The sequence below is a fragment of the Gopherus evgoodei genome, unplaced genomic scaffold (genome assembly GCF_007399415.2).
Source record: "Gopherus evgoodei ecotype Sinaloan lineage unplaced genomic scaffold, rGopEvg1_v1.p scaffold_59_arrow_ctg1, whole genome shotgun sequence".
NCBI lineage: Eukaryota > Metazoa > Chordata > Testudines > Testudinidae > Gopherus > Gopherus evgoodei.
The window spans coordinates 819,229-845,631 of record NW_022060080.1 but is presented as its reverse complement, the minus strand read 5'-3'; the positions used below and the strand labels follow the sequence as shown (position 1 = coordinate 845,631).

General features: G+C 47.6%; 1 protein-coding gene across 1 annotated transcript in view; it reads right to left on the bottom strand.

The window, feature by feature from the left end:
- Window positions 1-237: 237 nt before the first annotated feature.
- Window positions 238-26,403, bottom strand: part of LOC115643428 (complement C3-like) — a 106,311-nt gene continuing 80,145 nt past the window's right edge. The window contains exons 29-40 of the mRNA XM_030547458.1: window positions 21,422-21,585; window positions 19,665-19,823; window positions 18,292-18,439; window positions 16,982-17,033; window positions 16,696-16,783; window positions 13,844-13,933; window positions 13,291-13,396; window positions 11,842-11,931; window positions 9,986-10,072; window positions 3,535-3,618; window positions 2,204-2,339; window positions 238-977 (exon numbers count right to left, since the gene is read on the bottom strand). Coding sequence (XP_030403318.1) covers window positions 836-977; window positions 2,204-2,339; window positions 3,535-3,618; window positions 9,986-10,072; window positions 11,842-11,931; window positions 13,291-13,396; window positions 13,844-13,933; window positions 16,696-16,783; window positions 16,982-17,033; window positions 18,292-18,439; window positions 19,665-19,823; window positions 21,422-21,585 — 1,346 coding nt within the window. The 3' untranslated portion in view covers window positions 238-835. The remainder of the gene's footprint in view (window positions 978-2,203; window positions 2,340-3,534; window positions 3,619-9,985; window positions 10,073-11,841; window positions 11,932-13,290; window positions 13,397-13,843; window positions 13,934-16,695; window positions 16,784-16,981; window positions 17,034-18,291; window positions 18,440-19,664; window positions 19,824-21,421; window positions 21,586-26,403) is intronic.

Genomic DNA, 26,403 nt, shown 5'->3' with positions numbered 1-26,403 from the left:
TGGAATATGCTGCTCAGACAGTTTCACTTTTGTTTCTACTGCCCGTCCCAGACTTCTCCTTGTCCAGATCTATTTTGCCCCCAACAATCTTCTATTCAATGAACTTTTGAAACTTTGCACTTTTAGAGAGAGGTTAGGGATTGACTCTGTGTACACAAATTTGCAGAGGGACAAGAGGGTTGAGTTCTGTTATTTCTCACCTTTATATATTTACGTATTTATTTTAAAACATTTTTACTGTTAACAAGCATATTATCTCTGAAGACACAAATCCACAGTTTGAGACCTGCAAAACTAAGTATCTCTGATGGTATCTTCTAGACTAGCAGTGACATCGACGCTTTCCTCTCCCTGCACATTCCTCAACACCCCACTTTTTTGACAAAATGTCGGGATAGCCAGGACAGGGCTGAAAAAAGGGACTGTCCCAGCCAAAACGGGATGTGTGGTCACCCTAGGCACACAGTGGTACAGAAGACTCTCTCCCAAATATCCATCCATGCATATCTAGCCATCCATTCATGCTTGTCCATCCTAATCTAATTTAAGGTGTTTCTCGTGCACCCATGATCCTAGTAGCTGGTTACTTATACAACTATATTGTAGACCATGTAAAGATTGGTAAAAAGTCACACAGCAGGCCTGGGTAACAAATCAGCCTTTTATATACATAGAAACAATAAGAAGAAAAGAGAGCAAAACCCCAAAGAGGACAGGGCTAGTGGCGAGTGTCAGCAGCATTGGGACTCTGAGTGGAGATGTCTCCACCTGAGTGTGATGCTCCATCTCAGCTCAAACTGTCCCATTGGAGCTGCTGGGAAAGCTGGGTCCAAGTTTAGGTTGGGCAGCCAAACATGGTCATGGTTTCAGAGAACTCAAGGAATTCCTGGCAGAGGTTCTGGAAATCCGGCTTCCGGCATTCGTCCTCGTTGGGCCACTTCTCGATCCAGGTGTCCTTGCCAATGATGTAGGATAACCTGGGACGGACAGGCAGAAAGGTGAGCAATGAAGCACAAAATGTGTTCAATTTGTTCGCTCAGTTCCTCAAGGGCAGACGGGTTTGCCTAAGGGCACGGGCAGTGGGTATGGCAGGCCAGAGGAGGCTGAGTCTCCTCAAACAGCCAGGCATGGCCTCACTCTTGCTCTGCCCTGAGCTCCTTCCTGCTTCCCCCTGGCCACAGCCCACATAGGGCTAGGGCTAGGGCTAGCACAGGCTGGCCTGTGGCTCGGGACTTGAGGCAGTTGGGTGCCCCTGGTGCTGGGGCCCCCCTGGCACTGGTGCTCCCTGGCTCTCCCGGGCCGGTGGTGCTTGAGGCGCTGAGGACAGAGCACACGGCGCTCCGGGGCTGGGGGCACTGGGGCTGCAACACCCAATGCTTCAGGGCTGGGAGGACTCAGGTTGGCCAGCTGGAGCAGCCTGGAACTGGGGCAAGGGGGCTGGCAGCCACGGTGGCGGGCTCGGGGCTCCAGTCAGAAGGAAAGACAGAACAGGCAGGGCTGAGGTCTAGCCTGCCAAAACAGGCAGCTCACAATCCACCCAGGCCTAAGGGCCATATCCAACTTGCAGAGAAACAGTAGGTTGCCTCCCCTTTTATAGGTCCAGCCCATGGAGTACAGAGGGACTACAGATCCCAGCATGCAATGCTCCAGATACAACATGAGGATGGAACTTTTCGCCTCTGTGAGCTGGATCTTTGTTGGTGAAGCTCATTTTTAGGTGCAGTTTTTACCCTAATTCATTATATTTGTACCCACTTGAAACCCAAGTGATTTAGGAACAGCTGTGGCTGGATGCAGGGACCATGAAATTGCACGTCAATGTGATTTGCGCTGGTGAAATAGTTGGGTAGCCCCTGTGAGGAATGGTGGTCCAGGGTTAGACTACGAGGCGAACCTGCAACTCCAGCAACTCCCTTTTGGTACTTTGGCGAGATCACCTAAGGCCAGTCAGTGGGAGTTAGGTGCCTCAATACCTTTGAGGACCTGGACCATAGGCTGTCTATGCCTCAGTTAAAAATCCGTTAAATGAGGGTTATAATGCTGCCCTGCCTCCCATAGTGAGAATAAATACATTTGATATTGTGAGATTCTCAGAAAGTACAGTAATGGGGGCTGATAGGTACCTAAAATTGATAGGGTAATTAGTTAAGGGTGTGTCTGCTTGAAAGTGACTAAGGAAGGATAACCACAGGAGGCTACTTACTCAGCTTTTCTAGGCCACAAGTCTGTGCGGAGTCCCCAGATCAAGTAGTCTTTGTTACGCTCCAGCCTCAGAGACTCCCTACATTTTATGTGGCTGATGAATGGGCGGGTTTTTCCTTGTGGATTTTCATCAAACCCTGGGAGGGCAGGGGAGGGTGAAAAAAGATGTCACACACAAGAGTAGAGTGACGAGGAGATAACACGGGGTGGAGAAGGGTGAAGATGAAAGGAACAGAGAAGAGGAGACTCCTAGATGTTCTCTTGAGGTTTCAGTACAAATTCAGCCCCAGTGTGACTGCTATGATAACTAATCACTGACGCTCCAGCAGTCATTAGAGACAGGAAGGACCGTCTTGTGGTTGTGACACTGGGCTGGGCCTGAAGAGTTCAGGCCTCAGCTCCTGTTTCTGCCACAGACTTCTGGTGTGACCTTGCACAAGTCACTCGATCTCCCTGTGACTCAATAAATCCTCCCAGTGTGGATTTAGATTGTAACCTCATCAAGGCAGGAGTTGTATCTGGGTATGTCCAGTGCTTAGCACAAGGGGCCCCTAATCTCAGGTAATACAAATAATTAGAACAGTCATATCAGCTCCCAGTGAGTGAAGCTGCTTTGAGCTCAGTTAGATCCCTGCTTCCTTTGCCTTTATATTGATTTATAAAAGTCAGCATTGAGGAAGAGAGACTCCACCTCCCCATAGCAGCAGGGGTGGTTCTAGGTATTTTTGCCGCCCCAAGCACGGTAGGCAGGCTGCCTCAGGGCATGCCTGCGGGAGGTCCTCCGGTTCCGCAGCTTCGGCATACCCGCCTCCGAATTACTGCCGAAACCACAGGACTGGTGGACTTCCTGCAGGCAAGTCACCGAAGGCAGCCTGCCTGCCCCCCCTCACAGTGACCGGCAGGGTGGCCCTCACGGCTTGCCGCCCCAGGCACAAGCTTGGCGTACTGGTGCCTGGAGCTGCCCCTGTATAGCAGCTTGGGCCAAAAGACCACCAAGTCTGGGATCTTGACTCCCACAATGGCCAATGCCAATTGCTTCAGAGGAAGATTGAAAAAGCCCATAATGAGACTGGCCAATTGTGCCAGGCAGAACACAGGGAGAGGTTCCCCCTGTTATATTGTCTGCCTCTTCGTGGCTTGGCTGCCTAGGTGGGTTGAGCAAATTCTTTCCTGTCCCCTTGTGGCAATAGGTTAATGCCCTGGAGCATGAAACTAGATTAGCCTTGAGGCTTTAGCACTTCCTCGGGCTAAGAGAAATAGCTCTTATGCTGGCCTTTATCCCAAAGGCCATTCAAAGAAATTGCACCCTGATTGTAGAAGGGGAGCTCTTACCTGCTTTAATGATTTCCAAAATTTCCATGGTGTAGGAGTCAGAACCGCCCACTTCTTCACTTCTAACAAGCCTGGTTTTATACACTTTTAAAAAAGGAAGACATACAAAACACCAGTTGAAGGTCTGCAGTATTTCTCTGTAGAGAATTCACTGTGTAACTGACTCCCCAAACTGGCTGTGAGAAAGATGGTACATGGTGAGGGCAATAGCTGGAGACCGGGGTTCATTTCTCTGCTCCACCACAGACTTGCTGCATGACCTTGGGCAAGTCACTTAGTCGCTCCATGCCTCAGTTTCCCCTTTTGTACCGTGGGGATAATAGCACTGCCCTGCCTCACAGGAAGTTGTGAGGATAAACATGTTAAAGATTGTGAAGTGCTCAGATACTAGGGAAAAAGAGGCAGGGCCAGTGAGTTATATACACTCATGGTGCCTGGGCTCCAGCAATATTCAGGGCCCAGGGGCTTGGCTCCACCAATGTTTGGGGCTGGGTCTCTCCCCCAGTTTCCCCTGGCCTCCATTTGGTGCCCCTGCTCACCTCCCCCGGGCCCCAGAGCCTGCAGCTCACGCTGAGTTTGCTCTGCCAACTCCTGGTATCAACAGCTACCACAGGGTCCTAGTGCCCCCCATCCACTTTTGGCAGGGCAGGCTTCCCTTCCGCCCTAGCCCTGAGCCTCTCCTTACTGAGAATAGACAGGCCTGTAACTAGAGCTGATCTGGAAAACAGAAGGGTGTGCTGTCTGCCAGGTGCTAAGATACGGGATGTGGACCTGAGGCTGAAAAGGATCCTAACGGGAGCGGGAAAGAATCCGTTGATTGTCCTTCATGTGAGAATGAATGATACGGCTAGATTCTCACTGGAACATATCCAGGGAGACTATGCCAGGCTGGGGAAGACACTTAAGGAAATCGAGGCTTAGGTGATCTTCAGTGGGATTCTGCCTGTTCCTAGCGAAGGGCAACAAAGGTGTGACAAGATTATGGCGATCAACAGATGGCTCAGGCAGTGGTGCTATAAGGAGGGCTTTGGGATGTATGGCCACTGGGAAACCTTCATGGACAGAGGACTGTTCTCTTGGGATGGACTTCACCTGAGTAAGGAGGGAAATAGACTTCTAGGATGGAGGCTCGCCCAACTGATTAAGAGAGCTTTAAACTAGGAATTTGGGGGAGATGGTTGGGAGATGTCCAGGTAATCTCCACGCCGGAATTTAACATTGAGAGGGAAGAAAAGAAAGTAAGAGAGTATACAGCCATGGGCAGAAGAATAGACATAAGGAGGAAGGGTAGTGTAGATACCAGTCTAATAGGTGATACTGATGGTAGAATGTCTGTGCCTAACCAGATAAAGAATGTCAGTGAAGCCAAACGGCAAAAATTAAGATGTCTGTACACTAATGCGAGGAGCCTAGGTAACAAAATGGAGGAACTAGAGCTACTGGTGCAGGAAGTTAAACCGGATATTATAGGGATAACAGAAACGTGGTGGAATAGTAGTCATGACTGGAGTACAGGTATTGAAGGCTATGTGCTGTTTAGGAAAGACAGAAATAAAGGCAAAGGTGATGGAGTAGCATTATATATCAATGATGAGGTTCACTGTAAAAAAATAAGAAGTGATGGAATGGATAAGACAGAGTCTGTCTGGGCAAAAATCACATTGGGAAAGAAAGCTACTAGAGCCTCCCCTGAGATAGTGCTTGGGGTGTGCTACAGACCGCCGGGATCTGATTTGGATATGGATAGAGACCTCTTTAATGTTTTTAATGAAGTAAACACTAATGGGAATTGTGTGATCATGGGAGACATCAACTTCCCAGATATAGACTGGAGGACTATTAATAATAATAGGTCTCAGATTTTTCTGGATGTGATAGCTGATGGATTTCTTCACCAAGTAGTTGAAGAGCCAACAAGAGGGGAAGCCATTTTAGACTTGGTTTTGGTGAGTAGTGAGGACCTCATAGAAGAAATGGTTGGTTCAAGTGATCATGAGCTAATTCAGTTCAAACTAGATGGAAGGATAAACAAGAATAGATCTGGGACTAGGGTTTTTGATTTCAAAAGGGCTAACCTTAAAGAATTAAGGAAATTAGTTAGGGAAGTGGATTGGACTGAAGAACTTGTGGATCTAAAGGCAGAGGAGGCCTGGAATTACTTCAAGTCAGAGTTGCAGAAACTATCAGAAGCCTGCATCCCAAGAAAGGGGAAAAAAATCATAGGCAGGAGTTGTAGACCAAGTTGGATGAGCAAGCATCTCAGAGAGGTGATTAAGAAAAAGCAGAAAGCCTACAAGGAGTGGAAGATGGGAGGGATCAGTAAGGAAAGCTATCTTATTGAGGTCAGAACATGTAGGGATGAAGTGAGAAAGGCTAAAAGCCATGTAGAGTTGCACCTTGCAAAGAGAATTAAAACCAATAGTAAAAGGTTCTATAGCCATATAAACAAGAAGAAAACAAAGAAAGAAGAAGTGGGACTGCTAAACACTGAGGATGGAATGGAGGTTAAGGATAATCTAGACATGGCCCAATATCTAAATAAATACTTTGCCTCAGTCTTTAATAAGGCTAATGAGGAGCTTAGGGATGATGGAAGGATGACAAATGGGAATGAGGATATGGAGGTGATATTACCATATCCGAGATAGAAGCCAAACTGGAACAGCTTTATAGGACAAAATCAGAGGGCCCAGATAATCTTCATCCAAGAATATTAAAGGAACTGGCACATGAAATTGCAAGCCCATTAGCAAGAATTTTTAACGAATCGGTAAACTCAGGGGTTGTACTGTACAACTGGAGAATTGCTAACATAGTTCCTATTTTTAAAAAAGGGAAAAAAGGTGATCCGAGTAACTAGAGGCCTGTTAGTTTGACATCTGTAGTATGTAAGGTCTTGGAAAAAAATTTGAAGGAGAAAGTAGTTAAGGATATTGAGGTCAGTGGTAATTGGGACAAAATACAACATGGTTTCACAAAAGGTAGATCGTGCCAAACCAACCTGATCTCCTTCTTTGAGAAGGTAACAGATTTTTTAGACAAAGGAAATGCAGTGGATCTAATTTACCTCGATTTCAGTAAGGCATTTGATACGGTTCCACATGGGGAATTATTAGTTAAATTGGAAAAGATGGAGATCAATATGAAAATTGAAAGGTGGATAAGGAACTGGTTAAAGGGGAGACTACAACGGGTCATACTGAAAGGTGAACTGTCAGGCTGGAAGGAGGTTACTAGTGGAGTTCCTCAGGGATCAGTTTTGGGACCAGTCTTATTTAACCTTTTTATTACTGACCTTGGCACAAAAAGTGGGAATGTACTAATAAAGTTTGCGGATGACACAAAGCTGAGAGGTATTGCTAACACAGAAAAGGACCGGGATATCGTACAGGAATATCTGGATGACCTTGTAAACTGGACTAATAGTAATAAGATGAAATTTAATAGTGAAAAGTGCAAGGTCATGCATTTAGGGATTAATAACAAGAATTTTAGTTATAAATTGGGGATTGTGAAAGTAGAATGAATTATATAGTAAGAATAGAAAGGATTAAAGAAATGCTGTCTGTACCTTTAAGCAAAACTGTTGGAATGCTGCAATCCAGGTGTCAGGAATACAGACATTAACATAGAACAATTGCACCATTTGAGGGCAATTGGTGAAGTATTAGCCTTAAATCGATAACAGTTAGTAAGGAAATAGGATATGCATGCTGTGCCCCAGATGAATTTTCCTGTTTTGCTTTCTTTGTCCCTTTGTCTAATTCCCGCTCTTTTATCTGTATAAATAAGACTGTTTGGGCCTTGCATGGCCGCTCACATATTCTGAATGTTATTGGCAGAGCGCTGTGGTAATAAAACAGAGTGGTCTGACAAATTGTGAGTCCTGATTCTAACTTTGACAGGATGCATCAGTTGGAAGTAACGGAGGAGGAGAAGGACCTCCTCCATTGATTGACCACAGGATAACTATGAGCCGCCAATGTGATATGGCCGTTAAAAAAGCTAATGCGGTTTTAGGATGCATCAGGCAAGGTATTTCCAGCAAAGATAAGGAGGTGTTAGTACTATTATATAAGGCACTGGTGAGGCCTCATCTGGAATATTGTATGCAGTTCTGGTCTCCCATGTTCAAGAAGGATGAATTCAAACTGGAACAGGTTCAGAGATGGGCTACTAGGATGATCCAAGGAATGGAAAACCTGTCTTATGAAAGGAGACTCAAAGAGCTTGGATTGTTTAGCCTAACCAAAAGAAGGTTGAGGGGGGATATGATTTCTCTTTATAAATATATCAGAGGGATTCATATTAGAGAGGGAGTGGAATTATTTAAGCTTAGTACCAATGTGGACACAAGAACAAATGGGTATAAACTGGACACTAGGAAGTTTAGACTTGAAATTAGACGAAGGTTTCTAACCATTAGAGGAGTGAAGTTCTGGAACAGCCTTCCAAGGGGAGTAGTGGGGGCAAAAGACATATCTGGCTTCAAGACTAAGCTTGATAAGTTTATGGAGGGGATGGTATGATGGGAGAGCCTAATTTTGGCAATTAATTTTGGCAATTGATCTTTGATTATCAGCAGGTAAGTATGCCCAGTGGTCTGTGATGGGATGTTTGTTAGATCGGTTGAGATCTGAGTTACTACAGAGAATTCTTTCCTGGGTGCTGGCTGGCGAGTCTTGCCCACATGCTCAGGGTTTAGCTGATCGCCATATTTGGGGTCGGGAAGGAATTTTCCTCCAGGGCGGATTGGCAGAGGCCCTGGAGGTTTTTCGCCTTCCTCTTCAGCATGGGGCATGGGTCACTTGCTGGAGGATTCTCTGTAGCTTGAGGTCTTCAAACCATGATTTGAGGACTTCAATAACTCAGACATAGGTTAGCGGTTTTATAGAAGTGGATGGGTGAGATTCTGTGGTCTGCATTATGCAGGAGGTCAGACTAGATGATCATAATGGTCTCTTCTGACCTTAAAGTCTATGAGTCTATAACACCCCAAACCCCTCAACCCCAGCCCTCACCGCCCCCACCCTAATCCTCTGCCCCAACCCTGAGCCCCCTCCTGCATCATGAACCCCTCAGCCCCAGCCAGAGCCCTCACCCCACACCCCAACACTCTGCCCTAGCCCTGAGCCCCCTCACACACCTCAAATCCTTCATCCTCAACCCCACAGCCCTCACCCCTGCATTCCCTCCTATCCCCAAACTCCTCCCAGAGCATGCACCCTCTCCCCCTTCACACACACACCCCCACCCCCAAACTCCCTCCCAGAGCCTACACCCCTCACCCCCTATTACACCCCCACCCCCAGTCCAGAGCCTGCACCCAAACTCCATCCCAGAGCCTGCACCCCTCATCCCCTCCTGCACACCCACCCCCTGTCCCAGCCTAGAGCCTGCACCCAGCACCCAAACTCCATTCCAGAGCCTGTACCCCTCTTGCACCCTAATCCTCAGCCCAGGGCCTGCACCTCAGACCTCCTCCCCTCACCCAAACTCCCTCTCATAGCCATAGGCAGGTGGGGGCAGAGTTTGGGAGTGGGTGAGTTGTAGACACCACCAAAATTTCTACAAACCTGCCTCCCATGAATGGGGGCATAGCGGGATAGTTACCCCACTCCTGCTGATTGGAAACAGCCACAGCTGTGGCTGGCTTAATAAGGGCCCAGCTGGCCCTTATAAGAGGGCTGGGGGGCAGAAACCAAGATAGAGTTTCTCTAGCTTTGAGAGGGAAGGATCTGGCTGCACGGAGCTGAGAGAAGGTACTTAGACTGGAGCAGGGCTGGGGGAAGGCCAAGGGAGCTGGGGAGCTCCGGCCTGGAAATCCCCCAGGCTGTGGCCCAGTGGAAGGCAAATTAGGTACAGGGGTTGCAGGGGCAGAGGCAGCAGGTCCAAACCGCCCTTGCCTATGATGAGTGGCTTTCGCACTGCAATCTGCCTCAGTGAACGGGGGCTAGATGGTAACTGGCAGTAGCCCATGACTGAAGCAAGATGGGGCTAGAGGGTTGTGGGTTCCCCTGGGTGGGGAGACCCTGAGATTGTGGGGGTATTGCAAGGAGGCAGCACCCTGGCCTGAAAAGGGCACCGGGGTCCAGGAGGGACTTGGGCCAAGCAGCAGGCGGGACACCAGCCTGCAGAGGGTGCTCCGGAGGCTGGAAACACTAATTCCCTGAGATAACCAGCAGGAGATGCCAAAGGGGTGAGTTGCGCACCATGACAGGGGGACAGATAAATTCTTAGGGTTAGATTGAATCTTAAACAGTCATCTGATCTTGTTCATTTCTGGGCGCTTAAGCCCCCAAAATCTCATCAGGTTTCTGTCCTAGCAGATTCAGACCTTACCCCTGATTCAGCCTCAAAGGCAAACTTTACAATCCAAATCGAATTCTGAACCCTTTCTCTGCGCTCTCCTCATGGAGAGAGACTCCACAGATCCAAATAACAGATTTACCATAATCCACTCCAGGTCTGCAGGCTTCCTCCATTCGTCTGTTCAGGGTGATGGGACCCTCTATCTTCTGCTGCATGAAGCAGCTTTCTATGGGGAAGGAAGGTGGGTAGAGAATCACCAAGGGAGAGCATAGTTTCAGCTCTGTTATTAGTGACCCACGGGTGCCCACCTATTTGAATCCTGAGTGTGCCGCGCTAACCCACACAGTGACAAGCCCACCTCCTCCGACAAGAGAGTGGCCATGAAGCCAATCACCCGTCATGTTATGGGGTGTAGGTGCTGACACCATGCATGCGCCAGGGCTCAAGCACGCATGGGGAAAAAAACGGGGTGCTCAGCACCTACCAGCCCCAGCTGTTTGGCAGCTGGCAGGAGGCAGGAGGCATTTGGCAGAGTGCAGGTGGCAGGGGCCTCGGGTGAGGGGGCAGAGCGGGGACAGGAAGTGGCAGAGCAAAGGTGGGGTCTCAGGGAAAGGGGCAGAGTGGGGATGGAGCAGCCGCCAGGAAAAATAAAAGTCAGTGCCTGGGTTATGGGACACAGTAAAAGAAGAAACAAGAGATGGAGGGGTAGGTTGCAGGGTCCAAATGAGGCGATCCTGAGCAGACAGACTCAGACAGCTCTGCAAAGGAATCAGTAGATATTGCCCAGAGGAACTCTGCCTGGGTGTATGAAATAACCAAGGACCATAAATAGGCCTGGCAATCCCAGCTAACTTCCCTCTCTGCACTGATGGATCTCTGCCTGGGTCAGCGCCAGGAGGAGCCTGGTCACAGGAATTAGTGGAGCTGCAGATGGGGAATCAAAGGTGATGGGAAGGACAGATCCAGAGACTGAGCACCTCTCTGTATGCCTGGCAGACAGCAGGGCTACAGCAAGTTCCCCACTGAACAACAGCCCCACCAGTGGGTCTCCATCCTCTTCTAGAGGATCCTTTTTTAAGAGTCAGTGGGGAGCAGAGCCTCCATGGCTCATTCAATACTTGGCCTCTGTGCTGAAACTGACAGTGGGGGGCTGAGGGGTGCCAGCTGTGGGTATCCTGGAATGAGAGGGCCCAGATATTTTAAAGAAGTGCCTGACTTTGTGTCACCCCTCCCCGAGTGGACTCCATGGATCAGCTGGCTTGGTTCAGCCCCCAAACCCTGATGGGCAGAGAGCAGGAACTGACATGTTCTATACCTGCTCCCTCCTGGTGACCCGGCTGGTTAGAGAAATTCTGCTTCTACGTCCTGCTAGCAGCTCTCCTGTGATTGGTGGGTGGGGTTGCCATTCGAGAAGGGAGGGACCACAAGTGAGGGCAGGTGGTCAGGGAGGGTGGAAACTCTCTGTGAATGCAGGGAAGGAGGAATAGGAGAGGGAGTGAAGGAAGATATTGAGACCTCTGCAGGGGTGAGGGGCAGGCTTCAGGGTGGGTTCTGGGGGTTACTACCTCCTCCAAGGCCCATTCCAGCCCCTCCGGGTTCCGTTCCCTGGCCCAATTCCAGGCCTTGCAGTCCCTTCTGGATCTTCTCTTGCCTCCCCTCCCCAGGCATGCATGAGTTCATGTGGGGGTGCATCCCTCACATATTCCCACTGAGGGTACCCTCACCCCAACCCTGGTTCCACCATTCCTGTATGTGGTGGTGTGTAGCAGGGACACAGCCGTCCAAGAGTCAGAGCTCCAGGCTGGGGGACAGACACAGGGACCATCCTGTCTCCGCCTGCCGTGAGCCTGTTTCGCATGTGAGAATCACCCAGAACCCACAGGGAAGGAGGGCCCTGATTGGTTGCTGGGGGGGGAACCTGGGATTCATGTTTGTTGGTAAAGCTGACAGGGGAGCCCCCACCCGAGATGTAAGCAGAGACAGGACTCTCCTTACCTTCTGCACACCGGCAGATGCCCCCGTGACAGATCATATTGAAGAGCCCGCTCTGGTTAGACGGGTGGTAGAACTTGGTGCACCGGTCATCTAGAGAAAGATCAGAGACACGGATCATTCCCCATCCCGCAGAACAACGGCCGCGGTTTACAGCACCTCGGAGACAACCCTGAAGCCCTTACTCAAGCGGAAGTCCCACTGGGTGACCCTGGGGAAGAGAGCAGCAGTCTGTGGGAATGACTTTCTTAGCTATAGGAAACCATCAACTTGAAATGATGGGCTGGTGCTTGTTGGAGACACCCTCTTAATCACGCTAGCAGCAAATTCACCTCTGGAGGTAAAACGGGGGGAGAGGGCAAGTAGGATAATTATTGCCTATAGTCAGAGGTTCCTCTTATTTTGTCTACCTTTTTTTGGGTGTGTTAAGGCGATGAGCATGACCATATATTTCCAGCATGGGGTAATATTGGAACAGGAGGAACTAGGAGGTGGGCAGTAAACCAAACTAGATGATCAGGATGGTCCCGTCTGCCCTTAAAGTCTATGAGTCTAAACCCCCTGTGTTCTAATCCAGTAGTTCTCAACCAGGGGGACACATACCCTAGCGGTACCCCAGGGGATATGTTAACTTATCTAGATATTTGCCTAGTTTTACAACAGGCTCTGGAGCCCTGCAATGGGACTGGGATCCCGCAGGGCCCGTTGCCATAATAATGGGATAAAAATTCAACAAACAATGCAGGAGCAGCTGGGAGTGGGAGTAGATATTGTGGGTCAGGATGGGAGCAGGATTGAAAAAAATAGTCCTCCTTTGCCCCCAAAAATATGAACGCCCCAGCCAGCAACCCCTGCTCTCTGGCCTCTCAGCTCCGAAGGCCACGCTCCCACCAGCGACAGCTCATGCCACTTTATCTTCTGTGCTGCTGCTGGCTGGGTCGGCCTTGAGAGCTGGGAACCTGGCCAGCAGCTGCCGCTCTCCAGCCACTAAATGACACGACTCATAAGTGAAAACAGGCGCACGTCTCACACTGAAATATAAGTCCAATATTTATATTCTAATTGATTTATTTTATAATTACATGGTAAAAAATGAAGAAGTCAGCAATTTGTCAGTACTAGTGTGGCTGGGACACTTTTGTATTTTTACGTCTAATTTTGTAAGCAAGTCATTTTTAAGTGAGGTAAACTTGGGGCATGCACAACAAATCAGACTCCTGAAAGGGGTACAGTAATCTGGAAAAGTCGAAGGGAGAGTGAGCTAGTGCAGAGCAGGAGACTGCAATTCAGGACGCCTGGGTTCTAATTCCAGTGCATCCCCTCTGTTACACGGGGACAATAATACCTAAGTACTGCAGCAAAAGACTGCAAGAGGTAATGATACCAATGTAACCCAGAGCAGAATTTGAAGCCATGGTGCCTTGAATGGTGAGGAGAACTGCGATCTGTTACCTATGGTGTAATAGTCGTACACTGTGACAGATGCTGGCTGAATGAGCCTCACTTCGAAAAACTGGTGAGCTTTAAACTGCAGGCATTCATCCTCTCTGTGAGAAACCTGGGTGGGGGGGGAAATAACAGGATTGCTTAGGCTGAAGGGTGACTGGATGGAAGAGAGAATGACAAAGAATAAAAGAAAGGGAGATGTTAGGGAAAGAGAAAGTGAGGCAGGTGGAGGAAAGAAGAATTAGAGAAGTGAAAGGAACAAGGAAAGAAGAAGTGAATGGCACAGAGAAGCAAATTCAACCTCAATGTTAGATGCTGCATTTCCCATTAAAGTCAATGGACCTACATCCACATACACCAGATGAGGATCTGGCCCATTCAGTTGCTCCTAGTGGAAAGCCTGAATCTGGACCAATGAGTCAAATTCAGCCATGGGTTGCAGTTTGTCAACTTGCTGAGGTCTGTGGGGATGCCAGGGTGTATCTGGGAGTGCAGTTTGGCTTAGCAGGAGCCCATGAAATTAACATAGGATTCGAGAAGCCCCTTGTCAAGTCTTTACCTTGTCCAAGTAGATCCTGAGGTTGCCTCTGTCAAGCGGGGCTTTGTCGATTTCATACTTGGAAATGTATCTGTTGACCCCTTGGGAAAGCTAAATATGAATAAGAAAAACAAGCAGCATTGTGGGTAAGGCAGCGTCTCTATGAAAGTCCTGCAGCTGGGCGAACCCCCCCACCATCATCTCACTACATGACCCATTGGTGTCGTGCTTGTGATCACGTCTCCCATGCAGATCATATCATAGAGGATACTAGCCTACTACTTACTCCACACCTAGGGTTGCCAGGCAATTGGTTTTTGAGCGGAACATCTGGTTGAAAAGGGACCCTGGCAGCTCCAGTCAGCAGCACAGTGTGGCTATGGCAGGCTCCCTGCCTGTCCTGGCTCTGCGCAGCTCCCGGAAGCAGCCAGTATGTCCAACTCCTAGGCTTAGGAGTGGCCACAGGGGCTTTGCGCACTGATCCCACCCCAAGCGACAGCTCCGCAGTTCCCATTGGCCAGGAACTGCAGCTAATGGGAGCTGCATGGGCCGGGCCTGCAGGTATGGGCAGCGCACAGAGCCCCCTGCTCCCTCTGCCTAGGAGCCGGAGGGACATGTCATCACTTCCAGGAGCCACCTGAGATAAGTGCTGCCTGGCTGGAGCCTGCACCATGATCCACCTCTTGCATCCCAAGCTCCTGCCGCAGGTCAGAACCCCCTCACACAGCCTAACTCCCTAACAGAACCCACTCCCCTTATCTCCTCCTGCATGTCAACCCGTTGCCCCAGCCTGGAGCTCCCTCCTGCACCCCCAAATCCTCATCCCTGGCCCCATCCTAGAGCCCACATCCCCAGCCAGAGCCCTAACCTGCTCCCTGCACCCCAACCTCATGCCCCAGCCTGGAAACTCCTCCTGCACCCTGCACGCCTCATTTGTGGCCCCACCCCAGATCTGGCACCCCCAGCCAGAGCCCTCAGGCCCAGTTCTCTTTTAAACCCTCTTATAGTCCTAGCGTCCACAACCTTCTCAGGCAAGGAGTTCCACAGGCTGACTGTGTGCTATGTGAAGAAGAACTTCCTTCTATTTGTTTTAAACCTGCTGCCCATTAATTTCATTTGGTGGCCCCTAGTTCTTGTATTATGGGAACAAGTAAATAACTTTTCCTTATTCATTTTCTCCACACCACTCATGATTTTCTATACCTCTATCATATCCCCCCTTAGACTCCTCTTTTCCAAGCTGAAAAGTCCTAGCCTCTTTAATCTCTCCCTATAGGGGACCCGTTCCAAATCCCTAATCTTTTTAGTTGCCCTTCTCTGAACCTTTTTGAATGCCAGTATATCTTTTGAGATGAGGAGACCACATCTGTACGCAGTATTAAGATGTGGGCGTACCATGGATTTATATAAGGGCAATAAGATATTCTCCATCTTATTCTGGATCCCATTTTTAATAATTCCTAACGTCCTGTTTGCTTTTTTAACTGCCGCTGCACACTGTGTGGATGTCTTCAGAGAACTATCCATGATGACTGCAAGATCTTTCCTGATTAGTTGTAGCTAGATTAGCCCCGATCATATTGTATGTATAGTTGGGGTTATTTTTTCCAATGTGCATTACTTTAAATTTATCCACATTAAATTTAATTTGCCAACTTGTTGCCCAATCACTTAGTTTTGTGAGATTTTTTAAAGTTCTTCACAGTCTGCTTTGGTCTTAACTATCTTGAGCAGTTTAGTATCATCTGCAAACTTTGCCACCTCACTTTTTACCCCTTTCTCCAAATCATTTATGAATAAGTTGAATAGCATTGGTCCTAGGACTGACTCTGGAGGAACACCACAAGTTACTCCTCTCCATTCTGAAAATATACCATTGATTCCTACCCTTTGTTCCCTGTTTTTTTAACCAGTTCTCAATCCATGAAAGGATCTTCCCTCTAATCCCATGACAATTTAATTTACGTAAGAGCCTTTGGCGAGGGACCTTGTCAAAGGCTTTGTGGAAATCTGAGTATACTATGTCCACTGGATCTCCCTTGTCAACATGTTTGTTGACCCTTCAAAGAACTCTAATAGATTAGTAAAATAAGATTTCCCTTTACAGAAAACAAGTTGACTTTTGCCCAACAAGAATGGCGACTGTACATCACTCCCTTTCCAAACTCCCTCTCAAAACTCCTCTGTTAGTGGCCCCTGTTCACCGACACCAATGCTGGAAACATCCCTGGGTTTCTTTGCTAAACTTCACCTTCATTTTATACCCGGGCAGCAATTCACTACAATGATTCCTTCAGGGCCTGGATTTTTTTGTGCAGCCTCTTTTTTTGTATCCACAGTTCTTCAGGCCCAAATAACTGCATCATGTAGGTCAGAGGATCTAAAGGGAAATCATTTTTTTTAAAACTCTGGCCCCACTGTACAAGAGACTATATCAAATGCAGTCTGCTCTGGCATGCACAGTCAAATGACAGCAGCCTCTCAGTTTGCTATCCAGTAAAGCAGGATTGAACTGACCTAAACTTGTATGGCCAGATTTTCAAAGTAGCCTGCGCAACCTGCAAAATTTGCCCGGGGCCCTGTTTGTGTCTGTGAATTTGGACATTGGGCTCATGGCTTATACATCCCCTGGAATCTCCTCTATGAATGCCCCAAAACTGCCCAACGGAGATGACATTCCGTCCCCGATCTGGAGAGAACTGGTTGCGGTTTCCTAAAGCTGTTACCAATCCTTAGAGCTGTCTGGTCTCCTTCCAGGTTTAACCCTGGAGCCTGACTATTCATCTGCTGCATTGGATTTTCTCATCTGAAAGCCCCAGTCGAGCCACTGCATTGTTTATTATGTTCCCTGTTCTCAGATTACACTGACGTACTCTCTTAAGATCTTCCACGTCCGGTGAGAAGCCAGTGAGCATGGAGACATTGATGATGGACATTGTGGCATCAACCACACCAAGGAACCTAACGAGGAGAAGAGAAAATACCCTTTTGATCAGAATTCATCACTTGAACATTGATTTTTGCGATCGCTCCACAAGCTCCTGTTGCTTAATTATAACTTTTTTGCCCATAGAAAAAAATCATAGCCCAGGATTCTCAAGCTACCCCCTGCATCAGTCCATCTATTTATCATCTATCATTAAAGGGCATTATTCTCACCTGATGCAGATTTTAATATAGACTGAACGCATGGCTCCTTCTGGCTTCTTAACTGGAAACATTGCAGAAGACAAAAGAAAGTAATATCTCAGTGTAAATTTCATGCCAGATAAACCCTCTTTTGTTTTTTAGGTGTACTAACATGGCTTAGTAATCAAACAGATCCTAGAGTAGGTGTGAAAAATCCCTCAATAAACCTCCTCTCCCCTCCAGCAATCCATAAATAATTCTTCCCATCCCTGGCACACAAACTAAAAAGCCTCTCCCAGCTGAGTGGCACAAATGAAATATAGTCTAGGGCAGCAGTTAGCAACCTTTCAGAAGTGGTGGGCCAAGTATTCATTTATTCTCTCTACTTTAAGGTTTGGCATGCCAGTAATACATTTTAACGTTTTTAGAAGGTCTCTTTCTGTAACATATAACTAAACTATTGAATGTAAAGTAAATAAGGTTTTTAAAATGTTTAAGATGCTTCAATTAAAATTAAATTAAAATGCAGAGCCCCCGAACCGGTGGCCAGGACGTGGGTAGTATGAGTGCCACTGAAAATCAGCTCGCATGCTGCCTTCGGTCTAGGGTTAGCAGAAAGAGGAGAAAAACAATGAGAACTCGTGGGTGTGAATTTGGACAGCTGGGAAAATTAAGAACAATTTACAGCTGGCTCCCATTTCTGTAAAAGCAGTGCCAAAATCCTGGATCCCTCTATCATATGACCACACATTAGACCAGCATATTTCCTGCTACTGGCCAGCCCTAGCAATTATAACAATCAGCTACTCCCAGGTAAAGGAAGTTGCTTCTTTAGACCAAGCCACAGAGGCTTGTGTTTTGGGTGCTGAAGATCCTGACTTCTATCCCATGCTGATTTCATACCCATGCTGTCTGGAAATGTGTGCACTGGAAGTATGGGTCTGTAACCAGACTTCCTGGCATTGGCTCATCTCTGCTTTAGAGGGAGACAATACTCAGAGTAGCCGACCTGTCTTCCCATCCACATCCGATGCTCCATCTCTGCTGCTAACAAGTGCCAGGATGAGAGAAGGCAGCATCTGCTCCCTCATCTAGAAGGACCCTGCATTGGTTGCAGCCTAGAACATGTAGTAGCTGGAAATATTATTTAGTGCCTGCCCTATGGGTATAATTTTGTAGGACTTGGGAACTGGGAGAGTTTGAAGAAACTTCACAAAAATACTTTCCAAAGTTAAGAATGTGATTGCAGAGATGGTGGTTGATTGGTGTAAATCCGCTGCTGTCCATGATCTGAGGATTGACAGCAAGCCTCAGAAGAGAAATGATAGGCAGTTACTTACCACCCCAGGCTTCTTTGACCGATACCCTCAGGTCAAACTTCTTACACTGAGATTCATCTTCCTTTAGCTTTGCGTTATAAATTATCGTTACTGTTACTGTTGCTTGTCCAGTTCCTTCTGCCTTCACAGTGAAGTCTTCATTCATGAGCTGTTAAATTAATCCAAGGTTAATTTTCTTTTGTACTGCATTATTATTATTATTTATTATTTATTATTTAAAGACAGGGCAAATGAAGCTAATGAAGAAAATGAAACTGGTGAGATTGACAGTCACTCACCCGGAGGGACTGGGGGGACTCTGCAGAGACAATAGCATGAAGGAGAAAAAAGGTTACTTCCCAGGCAGTAACTCTTTGATCTCCAGACATATTGCTTCTCCAGAGCCAAGCCTAAATAGCAACCCATCCCCTCCTACTTCTGGATTCAGCTCAAAACCACACACTCCAGGTCACTAACCCTGGAACAATTTACCTTGGGATGTGTGAGGCAAACCCCACCCAGCCCAGGGCTGCTCACTCACCTGCAGCGACCCACCCCTCCAACGGAGCCTGCAGTGACTATCCCTGGTCAGGGACCAGGCCAGATGACCCCCAGGCACAAGTATTTCACTGTCCCCATCAGAGCTGAGAGTTACTCTGAAGAACAGTACTAGTTGGCTAGGGACCTTCCTTCGGCCTTGCACTGTTACAGACTCCCCAAGCTTCTGGCCTGCCCTTGACCCAGTTCCTGTTCCTGCCCCAGCCATGCCTGAGCCTTGTTCCAGCCCACTTCAGCTTCCTCTGTGCCCTGCTCTGACCTTGCTCCAGCCCCGCTCCAGCCTGCATCCGCCTCCTGGCCCCCCAGGCCCTTGGACTGATTCCAACCTGGCTTTCACCATTGGCCTGCATCCAAACTCTGACATCAATCCTGATTTGGCTTGTCTGTGGATTCTGACCCACGGCCTGTCCCCAGATCCTGATTTCAGCATTGCCCTTGGTCCAGTACAGAGTCTACAGCCAGCTCCAACCACCAGGCCTGACTGCCTAGAAGCTAGGGCCTGACAGGATGTGGTGGATTCTCCATTACTTCAAGTCTTTAAGTCAAGACTGGATATCTACTTAAGAGACCCCTCACAGCTCAGCTAGAACTTATGGGCTTGATGCCGAAATTGGTAGGTGAGGCTCCAGCCTGTGTCATGTCGAAGGTCAGACGATGATCATAAAGGTCCCTTCTGGTGTTAAAAATCTGAGTCAAAAGTGTGGATACATGTGGATCTGCTGCTGGGAACATGAATGCCCCTCCCTTTCCCAAAAGGGTTTTGATAGGAGGTTCTAGTCAAATCCGCTTTCTCTATAATCAGTGATGTCTACTAATCACACAGAGAAGCACAATACCTCTGCCGTTCTGGCCACTAGAGCGTTCTCATTTGAGATTCTGTACTTTATAGGCATAGCACGATGTGACAGGAAAATAGAAACGAACAAATTCATGTCTTTGTGCTGCGGAATGTCTATCCGGTACTGCGCAAGAGCCTGGAACACCATGATGGTCGCCTAGAACACCAGGAAAAAGACAAGAGGGTTACACCTTATTGTCCTATTGCACTGAACATCTGACAACTTTTAAATAGACTCTTTTAAGGAAGAGGAACCAACAGTACAATGAAAGAAAATACCAGGGTTCCACTGGATGTCACGCAGGCAAAGGGTTATATAATAATATTACCTGGCTCCTCTGTAGTATGTTTCATCAGTAGATCTCCAAGCATGTTACAAAGCAGTACAATATTTTTATTCTCATGTTGCAGATGGGGAAATGGAGGCACAGGGCAGGGAAGTAACTTTCCCAGGATCACCCAGGAAGCCAGTGGCCAAGCCAGGAATAGAACCCATGGTCAATAAATATATTGTGCATGGTTAATTAGCTTCCCATTGCTCCTAGCTATTAACAGGGGCCAATTGTCAGCTGGATAGAGCGCAGCAAGACATTGGCTCCTTCTATGTTATGTAACCCACACACATCCACAGGGTGTGGTGCTCTGTCCCTTCTAGTGGCACTGAGACCACTTAGAGAGATTAAGGAGTTTGATCCCACCCACCGACAACTGGGGTCTATCAGTATTACAGATGGGGGCTAGTCTGGGAGTCAAATGCAGGACCTCTTGCTAAATGCATGAGCCTCTCCTGCGTGAGCTAAAAGCCATGTGGCCCTTAGCTAAGGCTGTAGCAGACACATTAATCTCTCTCTCTGAGTGGTCTCGATGCCACTAGAGGGGACAGAGCACCATACCCAGGAGGTGTGTAAGTTACATATACAGAGACATCTATGCCACGCACAGCACAGTGTTAGGGATAGAACACATGGCCTGTGACTCAGAAATACAGACCACTCCCATCTGAGCTTGTAGCATCCTTTTAGGTAGAGAAAAGACAAGCCTCAGTATCAAGGAATGTAAAGGGGCTTCTCTGCTGAAGCTGCTGGACACAGACAGACCCTATAGTTCCTAGTGGCCCCTGTACTCCAGGGAAGGGAGGGATATCTGAGGACACTCCATCTTTATTTAGCTGTCACTAGCAGTAGGGCTTTTATCCTCCCCAGTAGGTTGTGTAAGCACAGTTTAATAAAAAATCCAAAAAACATAACCTTACAGTTCTACTCAGAGGTGGATAAAACCCAGACTGATTCAGATTAGTCATGATCCACCATGGCTTTGTCATTTGGACTCAGACCATTGGTCCTGCACACCCGGTACTCTCTTTCCAGACCAATGGCCAAAAAAACCCAAATGCTAGAATGAGTCCAGATGCGTGTGTGTTTTTGCCCATGGGAAGAGAAGGCCTATTGACTCCCCGGGACAACTCACTGTCTTAAAGAGAAGCATGTGCTCACACCCATCACCTTGGCAGGATGGAGCCTCTAGCGAGAAGATTCAGTCATACTCCTGTGCTGGTCTCTGCCTTAGGTTAACAGGGGCAAAGACCTGATAAGTCACGTTGCCCATCTCCCAGGCAATGCAGGATTGTTCTCTACTAAGCATTCCCCAGGGCTTTCTACAATGACTCAAGTGATCGGAATCCCATCCCTTCCGATGGGAGACCTGCCCACAAAACAGTATTGGAAGGATATACGGGACTATAAGGATCATACTCACTTGGGTAGATCCATATCCTCCTCCGTAGTAGTTCTGCTCTCTCAGCCATCTGACTATGGGACCAGTCAACTCATACTTCTTCATTTTCAGCAAGGCCAGCAAGGCGTACGAGGTGCCCTCCATGTTGAAGTTGTGGGTGTTTGGCTCTTCCCAGCGATTTCCCTCTAGGCAGCAGCAAAGAAGGCAAGCTAAAGTACTCTTCCCAAGGACATCCACTCATTCTGATCAGACCTGACTGGACCATACCATCGCCTGACTCCTTCTCCAACTTTCCGCATGGAGGATGGGTAAGTCGAACGGATTGTTGCCCCTTTTAGGGATGAGCAGCTACCCAATATTTGGGGTCTTGGAGGACTGTTTCAATTAGGATGAGGAATTGGTGATAGGCCTCTGGTACATTCTCTGATGTAAACCTGATTGCTTACGAAAATGCACAGAAAGTCTCGTTTTCCCTGAGTTTGAGAGAAAGCAACAGCAGGCAACTTCCTTGCTGAGAAATCCCCAAGTCTGGCTCTGAAGTGAGTTCTAGGCCCAACAAGCAATGTCTCTCTGCTTGTTTCATAACACTTCTTCAGGCTTTCAGCTGGTTTCTGCCTCTAACGCACAGGGTGCAAAACCAACATGCTAACCTCTGTGTTTGCAGTCAGAGAAACCCCTCAGCCCACATGCCTTAGCATGTAACTAGACCTGATCGGGAGAACAGAAGGGTGTGCTGTCTGACAGGGGCTAAGATACAGGATGTGGACCTGAGGCTGAATACGATCTTAGCGGGAGCGGGAAAGAATCCATTGATTATCCTTCATGTGGGAACAAATGATACGGCTAGTTACTCGATGGACTGTATCAAGGAGGACTATGCCAGACTGGGGAAGAGGCTCAAAGACATCGAGGCTCAGGTGATCTTCAGTGGGATTCTGCCGGTTCCTAGAGCGGGGCGACGAAGGAGTGACAAGATTATGGCGATCAACAGATGGCTTAGGGAGTGGTGTTATAAGGAGGGCTTTAGGATGTACGGTCACTGGGAAGCGTTTACGGATAGACGACTGTTCGCTCAGGATGGACTTCATCTAAGCAAGGAGGGAAATAGAATTCTAGGATGGAGGCTCGCCGACCTCATCAAGAGAGCTTTAAACTAGGAAGTTGGGGGAGATGGTTGGGAGATGTTCGGGAGATCTCCACGCCGGAATGTAACCTGGAGAGGAAAGTAAACAAAGTGAGAGGGGATACCCTTGTGGTCCCAAGATTTGATCCAAGGAGGAATAGTGGAGAAACCAGAGTAGCGGGTGATGCTGGTGGTAAAAGGTCTCTGCACGACGGGGGAAAGAATGTCACTGATGCCAAACGCCAAAAATTAAAAGGCCTGTACACTAATGCGAGGAGTCTAGGTAACAAGATGGAGGAACTGGAGTTACTAGTGCAGGAAGTGAAACCGGATATTATAGGGATAACTGAAACCTGGTGGAATAGTACTCATGACTGGAGCACGGGTATTGAAGGCTATGTGCTGTTTAGGAAAGACAGAAAGAAAGGCAAAGGTGGTGGAGTAGCCTTGTACATCAATGATGACATTAACTGTAGCGAAATAAGAAGCGATGGAATGGATAAGACAGAGTCTGTCTGGGCGAAAATCACATTGGGTAAAAAAGCAACTAGAGCTTCCCCTGAGATAGTGCTTGGCGTGTGCTACAGACCGCCGGGATCTGATTGGGATATGGATAGAGACCTCTTTAATGTCTTTAATGAAGTAAACACAAAGGGGAAATGTGTGATTATGGGGGACTTCAACTTCCCGGATATAGACTGGAGGACGAGTACTTGCAAGAATAATAGGGGTCAGATTTTTCTGGATGTGATAGCGGATGGATTTCTTCATCAAGTAGTTGAAGTACCTACGAGAGGAGATGCCATTTTAGATTTGGTGTTGGTGAGCAGTGAGGACCTCGTAGAAGAAATGTTGGTAGGGGACAACCTTGGTTCGAGTGATCATGAGCTGATTCAGTTCAAACTAGATGGAAGGATAAACAAATGTAGATCTGGGATTAGGGTTTTTGACTTCTCGAGGGCTAATTTTAAAGAGTTAAGAAAATTAGTTAGGGAAGTGGATTGGACGGAGGAATTAGTGGATTTGAATGCGGAGGAGGCCTGGAATTACTTTAAGTCGCAGCTGCGGAGACTGTCGGAAGCCTGCATCCCGAGAAAGGGGAAAAAAACCATGGGCAGGAGTCGTAGGCCAAACTGGATGAGCAAACAACTCAGAGAGGGGATTAGACAAAAGCAGACAGCTTACAGGGAGTGGAAGAAAGGCAGGATCAGTAAGGAAAGCTACCTTGGTGAGGTCAGAACATGTAGGGATAAAGTGAGGAAGGCTAAAAGCCGCATTGAACTGGACCTTGCAAAGGGAATCAAAACCAATAGTAAAAGGTTCTACAGCCACATAAATAAGAAGAAAACAAAGAAAGAAGAAGTGGGGCCGCTATACACTGAGGATGGAATGGAGATCAAGGATAACCTAGGCATGGCCCAACATCTAAACAAGTACTTTGCTTCAGTTTTTAATAAGACTAGTGAACCTTGGGATGATGGAGGGATGATAAACGGGAATGTAGATATGGAAGTGGATATTACCGCAACTGAGGTAGAGGCCGTACTTGAACAGCTCGATGGGACGAAGTCGGAGGGCCCGGACAATCTCCATCCGAGGATATTAAAGGAACTGGCACATGAAATTGCGAGCCCGTTAGCGAAAATTTTTAAGCAATCGGTAAACTTGGGGGTTGTGCCGTATGATTGGAGGATTGCTAATGTAGTTCCTATTTTTAAGAAAGGGAATAAAAGTGATCCGGGTAATTATAGGCCTGTTAGCTTGACGTCTGTAGTATGCAAGGTCTTGGAAAAAATTTTAAGGGAGAAAGTAGTCAAGGACATAGAGGTCAATGGTAATTGGGACGAATTGCAACACGGATTTACTAAAGGTAGATCGTGCCAAACCAATCTGATCTCCTTCTTTGAGAAGGTGACGGATTACTTAGATAAAGGAAATGCGGTAGATATAATTTACCTAGATTTCAGTAAGGCGTTCGACACGGTTCCGCACGGGGAACTGTTAGTCAAATTGGAAAAGATGGGAATGAATATGAAAGTTGTAAGTTGGATAAGGAACTGGTTAAAGGGGAGACTCCAGAGGGTCGTATTGAAAGGTGAATTGTCAGGCTGGAAGGAGGTCACTAGTGGAGTCCCTCAAGGATCGGTTTTGGGACCGATCTTATTTAACCTTTTTATTACTGACCTTGGCACAAAGAGCGGGAATGTGCTAATAAAGTTTGCGGATGACACGAAGCTGGGGGGTATTGCTAACACGGAGAAGGACAGGGATACTATTCAGGAAGATCTGAACCACCTTGTAAACTGGAGTAATAGAAACAGGATGAAATACAATAGTGAAAAGTGCAAGGTTATGCATTTAGGAACTAATAATAAGAATTTTGGATATACGTTGGGGGCGCATCAGTTGGAAGCGACGGAGGAGGAGAAGGACCTTGGGGTGCTGGTTGATAGCAGGATGACTATGAGTCGCCAATGTGATACGGCTGTTAAAAAAGCAAATGCGATTTTGGGATGCATCAGGCGGGGTATTTCCTGCAAGGATAAGGAGGTGTTAGTACCGTTATACAAGGCGTTGGTGAGACCCCATCTGGAATACTGTGTGCAGTTCTGGTGTCCCATGTTCAAGAAGGATGAATTCAAACTGGAACAGGTTCAGAGACGGGCTACAAGGATGATCCGAGGAATGGAAAAACTGCCTTATGAAAGGAGACTCAAAGAGCTTGGCTTGTTTAGCCTGGCCAAAAGAAGGCTGCGGGGGGATATGCTTGCTCTATATAAATATATCAGGGGGGTTAACGTTAGGGAGGGAGAGGAATTATTTAAGTTTAGTACTAATGTAGGCACGAGGACGAATGGGTATAAACTGGATATTAGGAAGTTTAGACTTGAAATTAGACGAAGGTTTCTAACCATTAGGGGAGTGAAGTTCTGGAACAGCCTTCCGAGGGAAGTAGTGGGGGCAAAAGACTTTCCTGGCTTTAAGACAAAGCTTGATAAGTATATGGAGGGGATGTTATGATAGGATTGTTAATTTGGGCAATTGATCTTGGATTACCACCAGATAGGTCTGCTCAATTGTCTGCGGGGAGATGTTGGATGGGATGGGAACTGAGTTACTGCAGAGAATTCCTTCTTGGGTGCTGGCTGGTGAGTCTTGCCCACATGCTCAGGGTTTAGCTGATCGCCATATTTGGGGTCGGGAAGGAATTTTCCTCCAGGGCGGATTGGCAGGGGCCCTGGAGGTTTTTCGCCTTCCCCTGCAGCGTGGGGCACGGGTCGCTTGCTGGTGGTTTCTCTGCAGCTTGAGGTCTTCAAACCAGTTTTGAAGATTTCAATAACTCGATCCTGGGATAGGGGTTGTTATAAAATTGGATGGGTGGGGTTCTGTGGCCTGCCTTGTGCAGGAGGTCAGACTAGATGATCAGATTGGTCCCTTCTGACCTATGAGTCTATGAGTCTATGAGTCTTGACCTGCTGTGTGCCTTGGGCAGTCCCTACATTGTTTTTAGCTGTCTCTACTGCAGAAAGAGTCTTGATTGCTCCCTCTACTGAGTCTGAAAGAGTGCCTGGCACAGCCATTAACTTGAACAAGGGCCTGGTCTACACTTAAAACTTAGATTGTGATTGCTGGGTCACTCAGGGCATGTGAAACATCTGCACACGCACCTCCTTCCAGAGTGCTATAGCTATGCCAAACTAACCCCTAGTGCAGACACAGCTAAGTCAATGGAAAAATGCTTCAGTTGAGCTAGCTACCATTGATCATGGTGGTGGAGTTCCTACAGAGATGGAAAACCCCTTCCATTGGTGCAGTCTGCGTCTTCAATAGGGGGTGATACCGGCATAGCTGCAGCACCGTAGCTTTGCCGCTCTAGTCC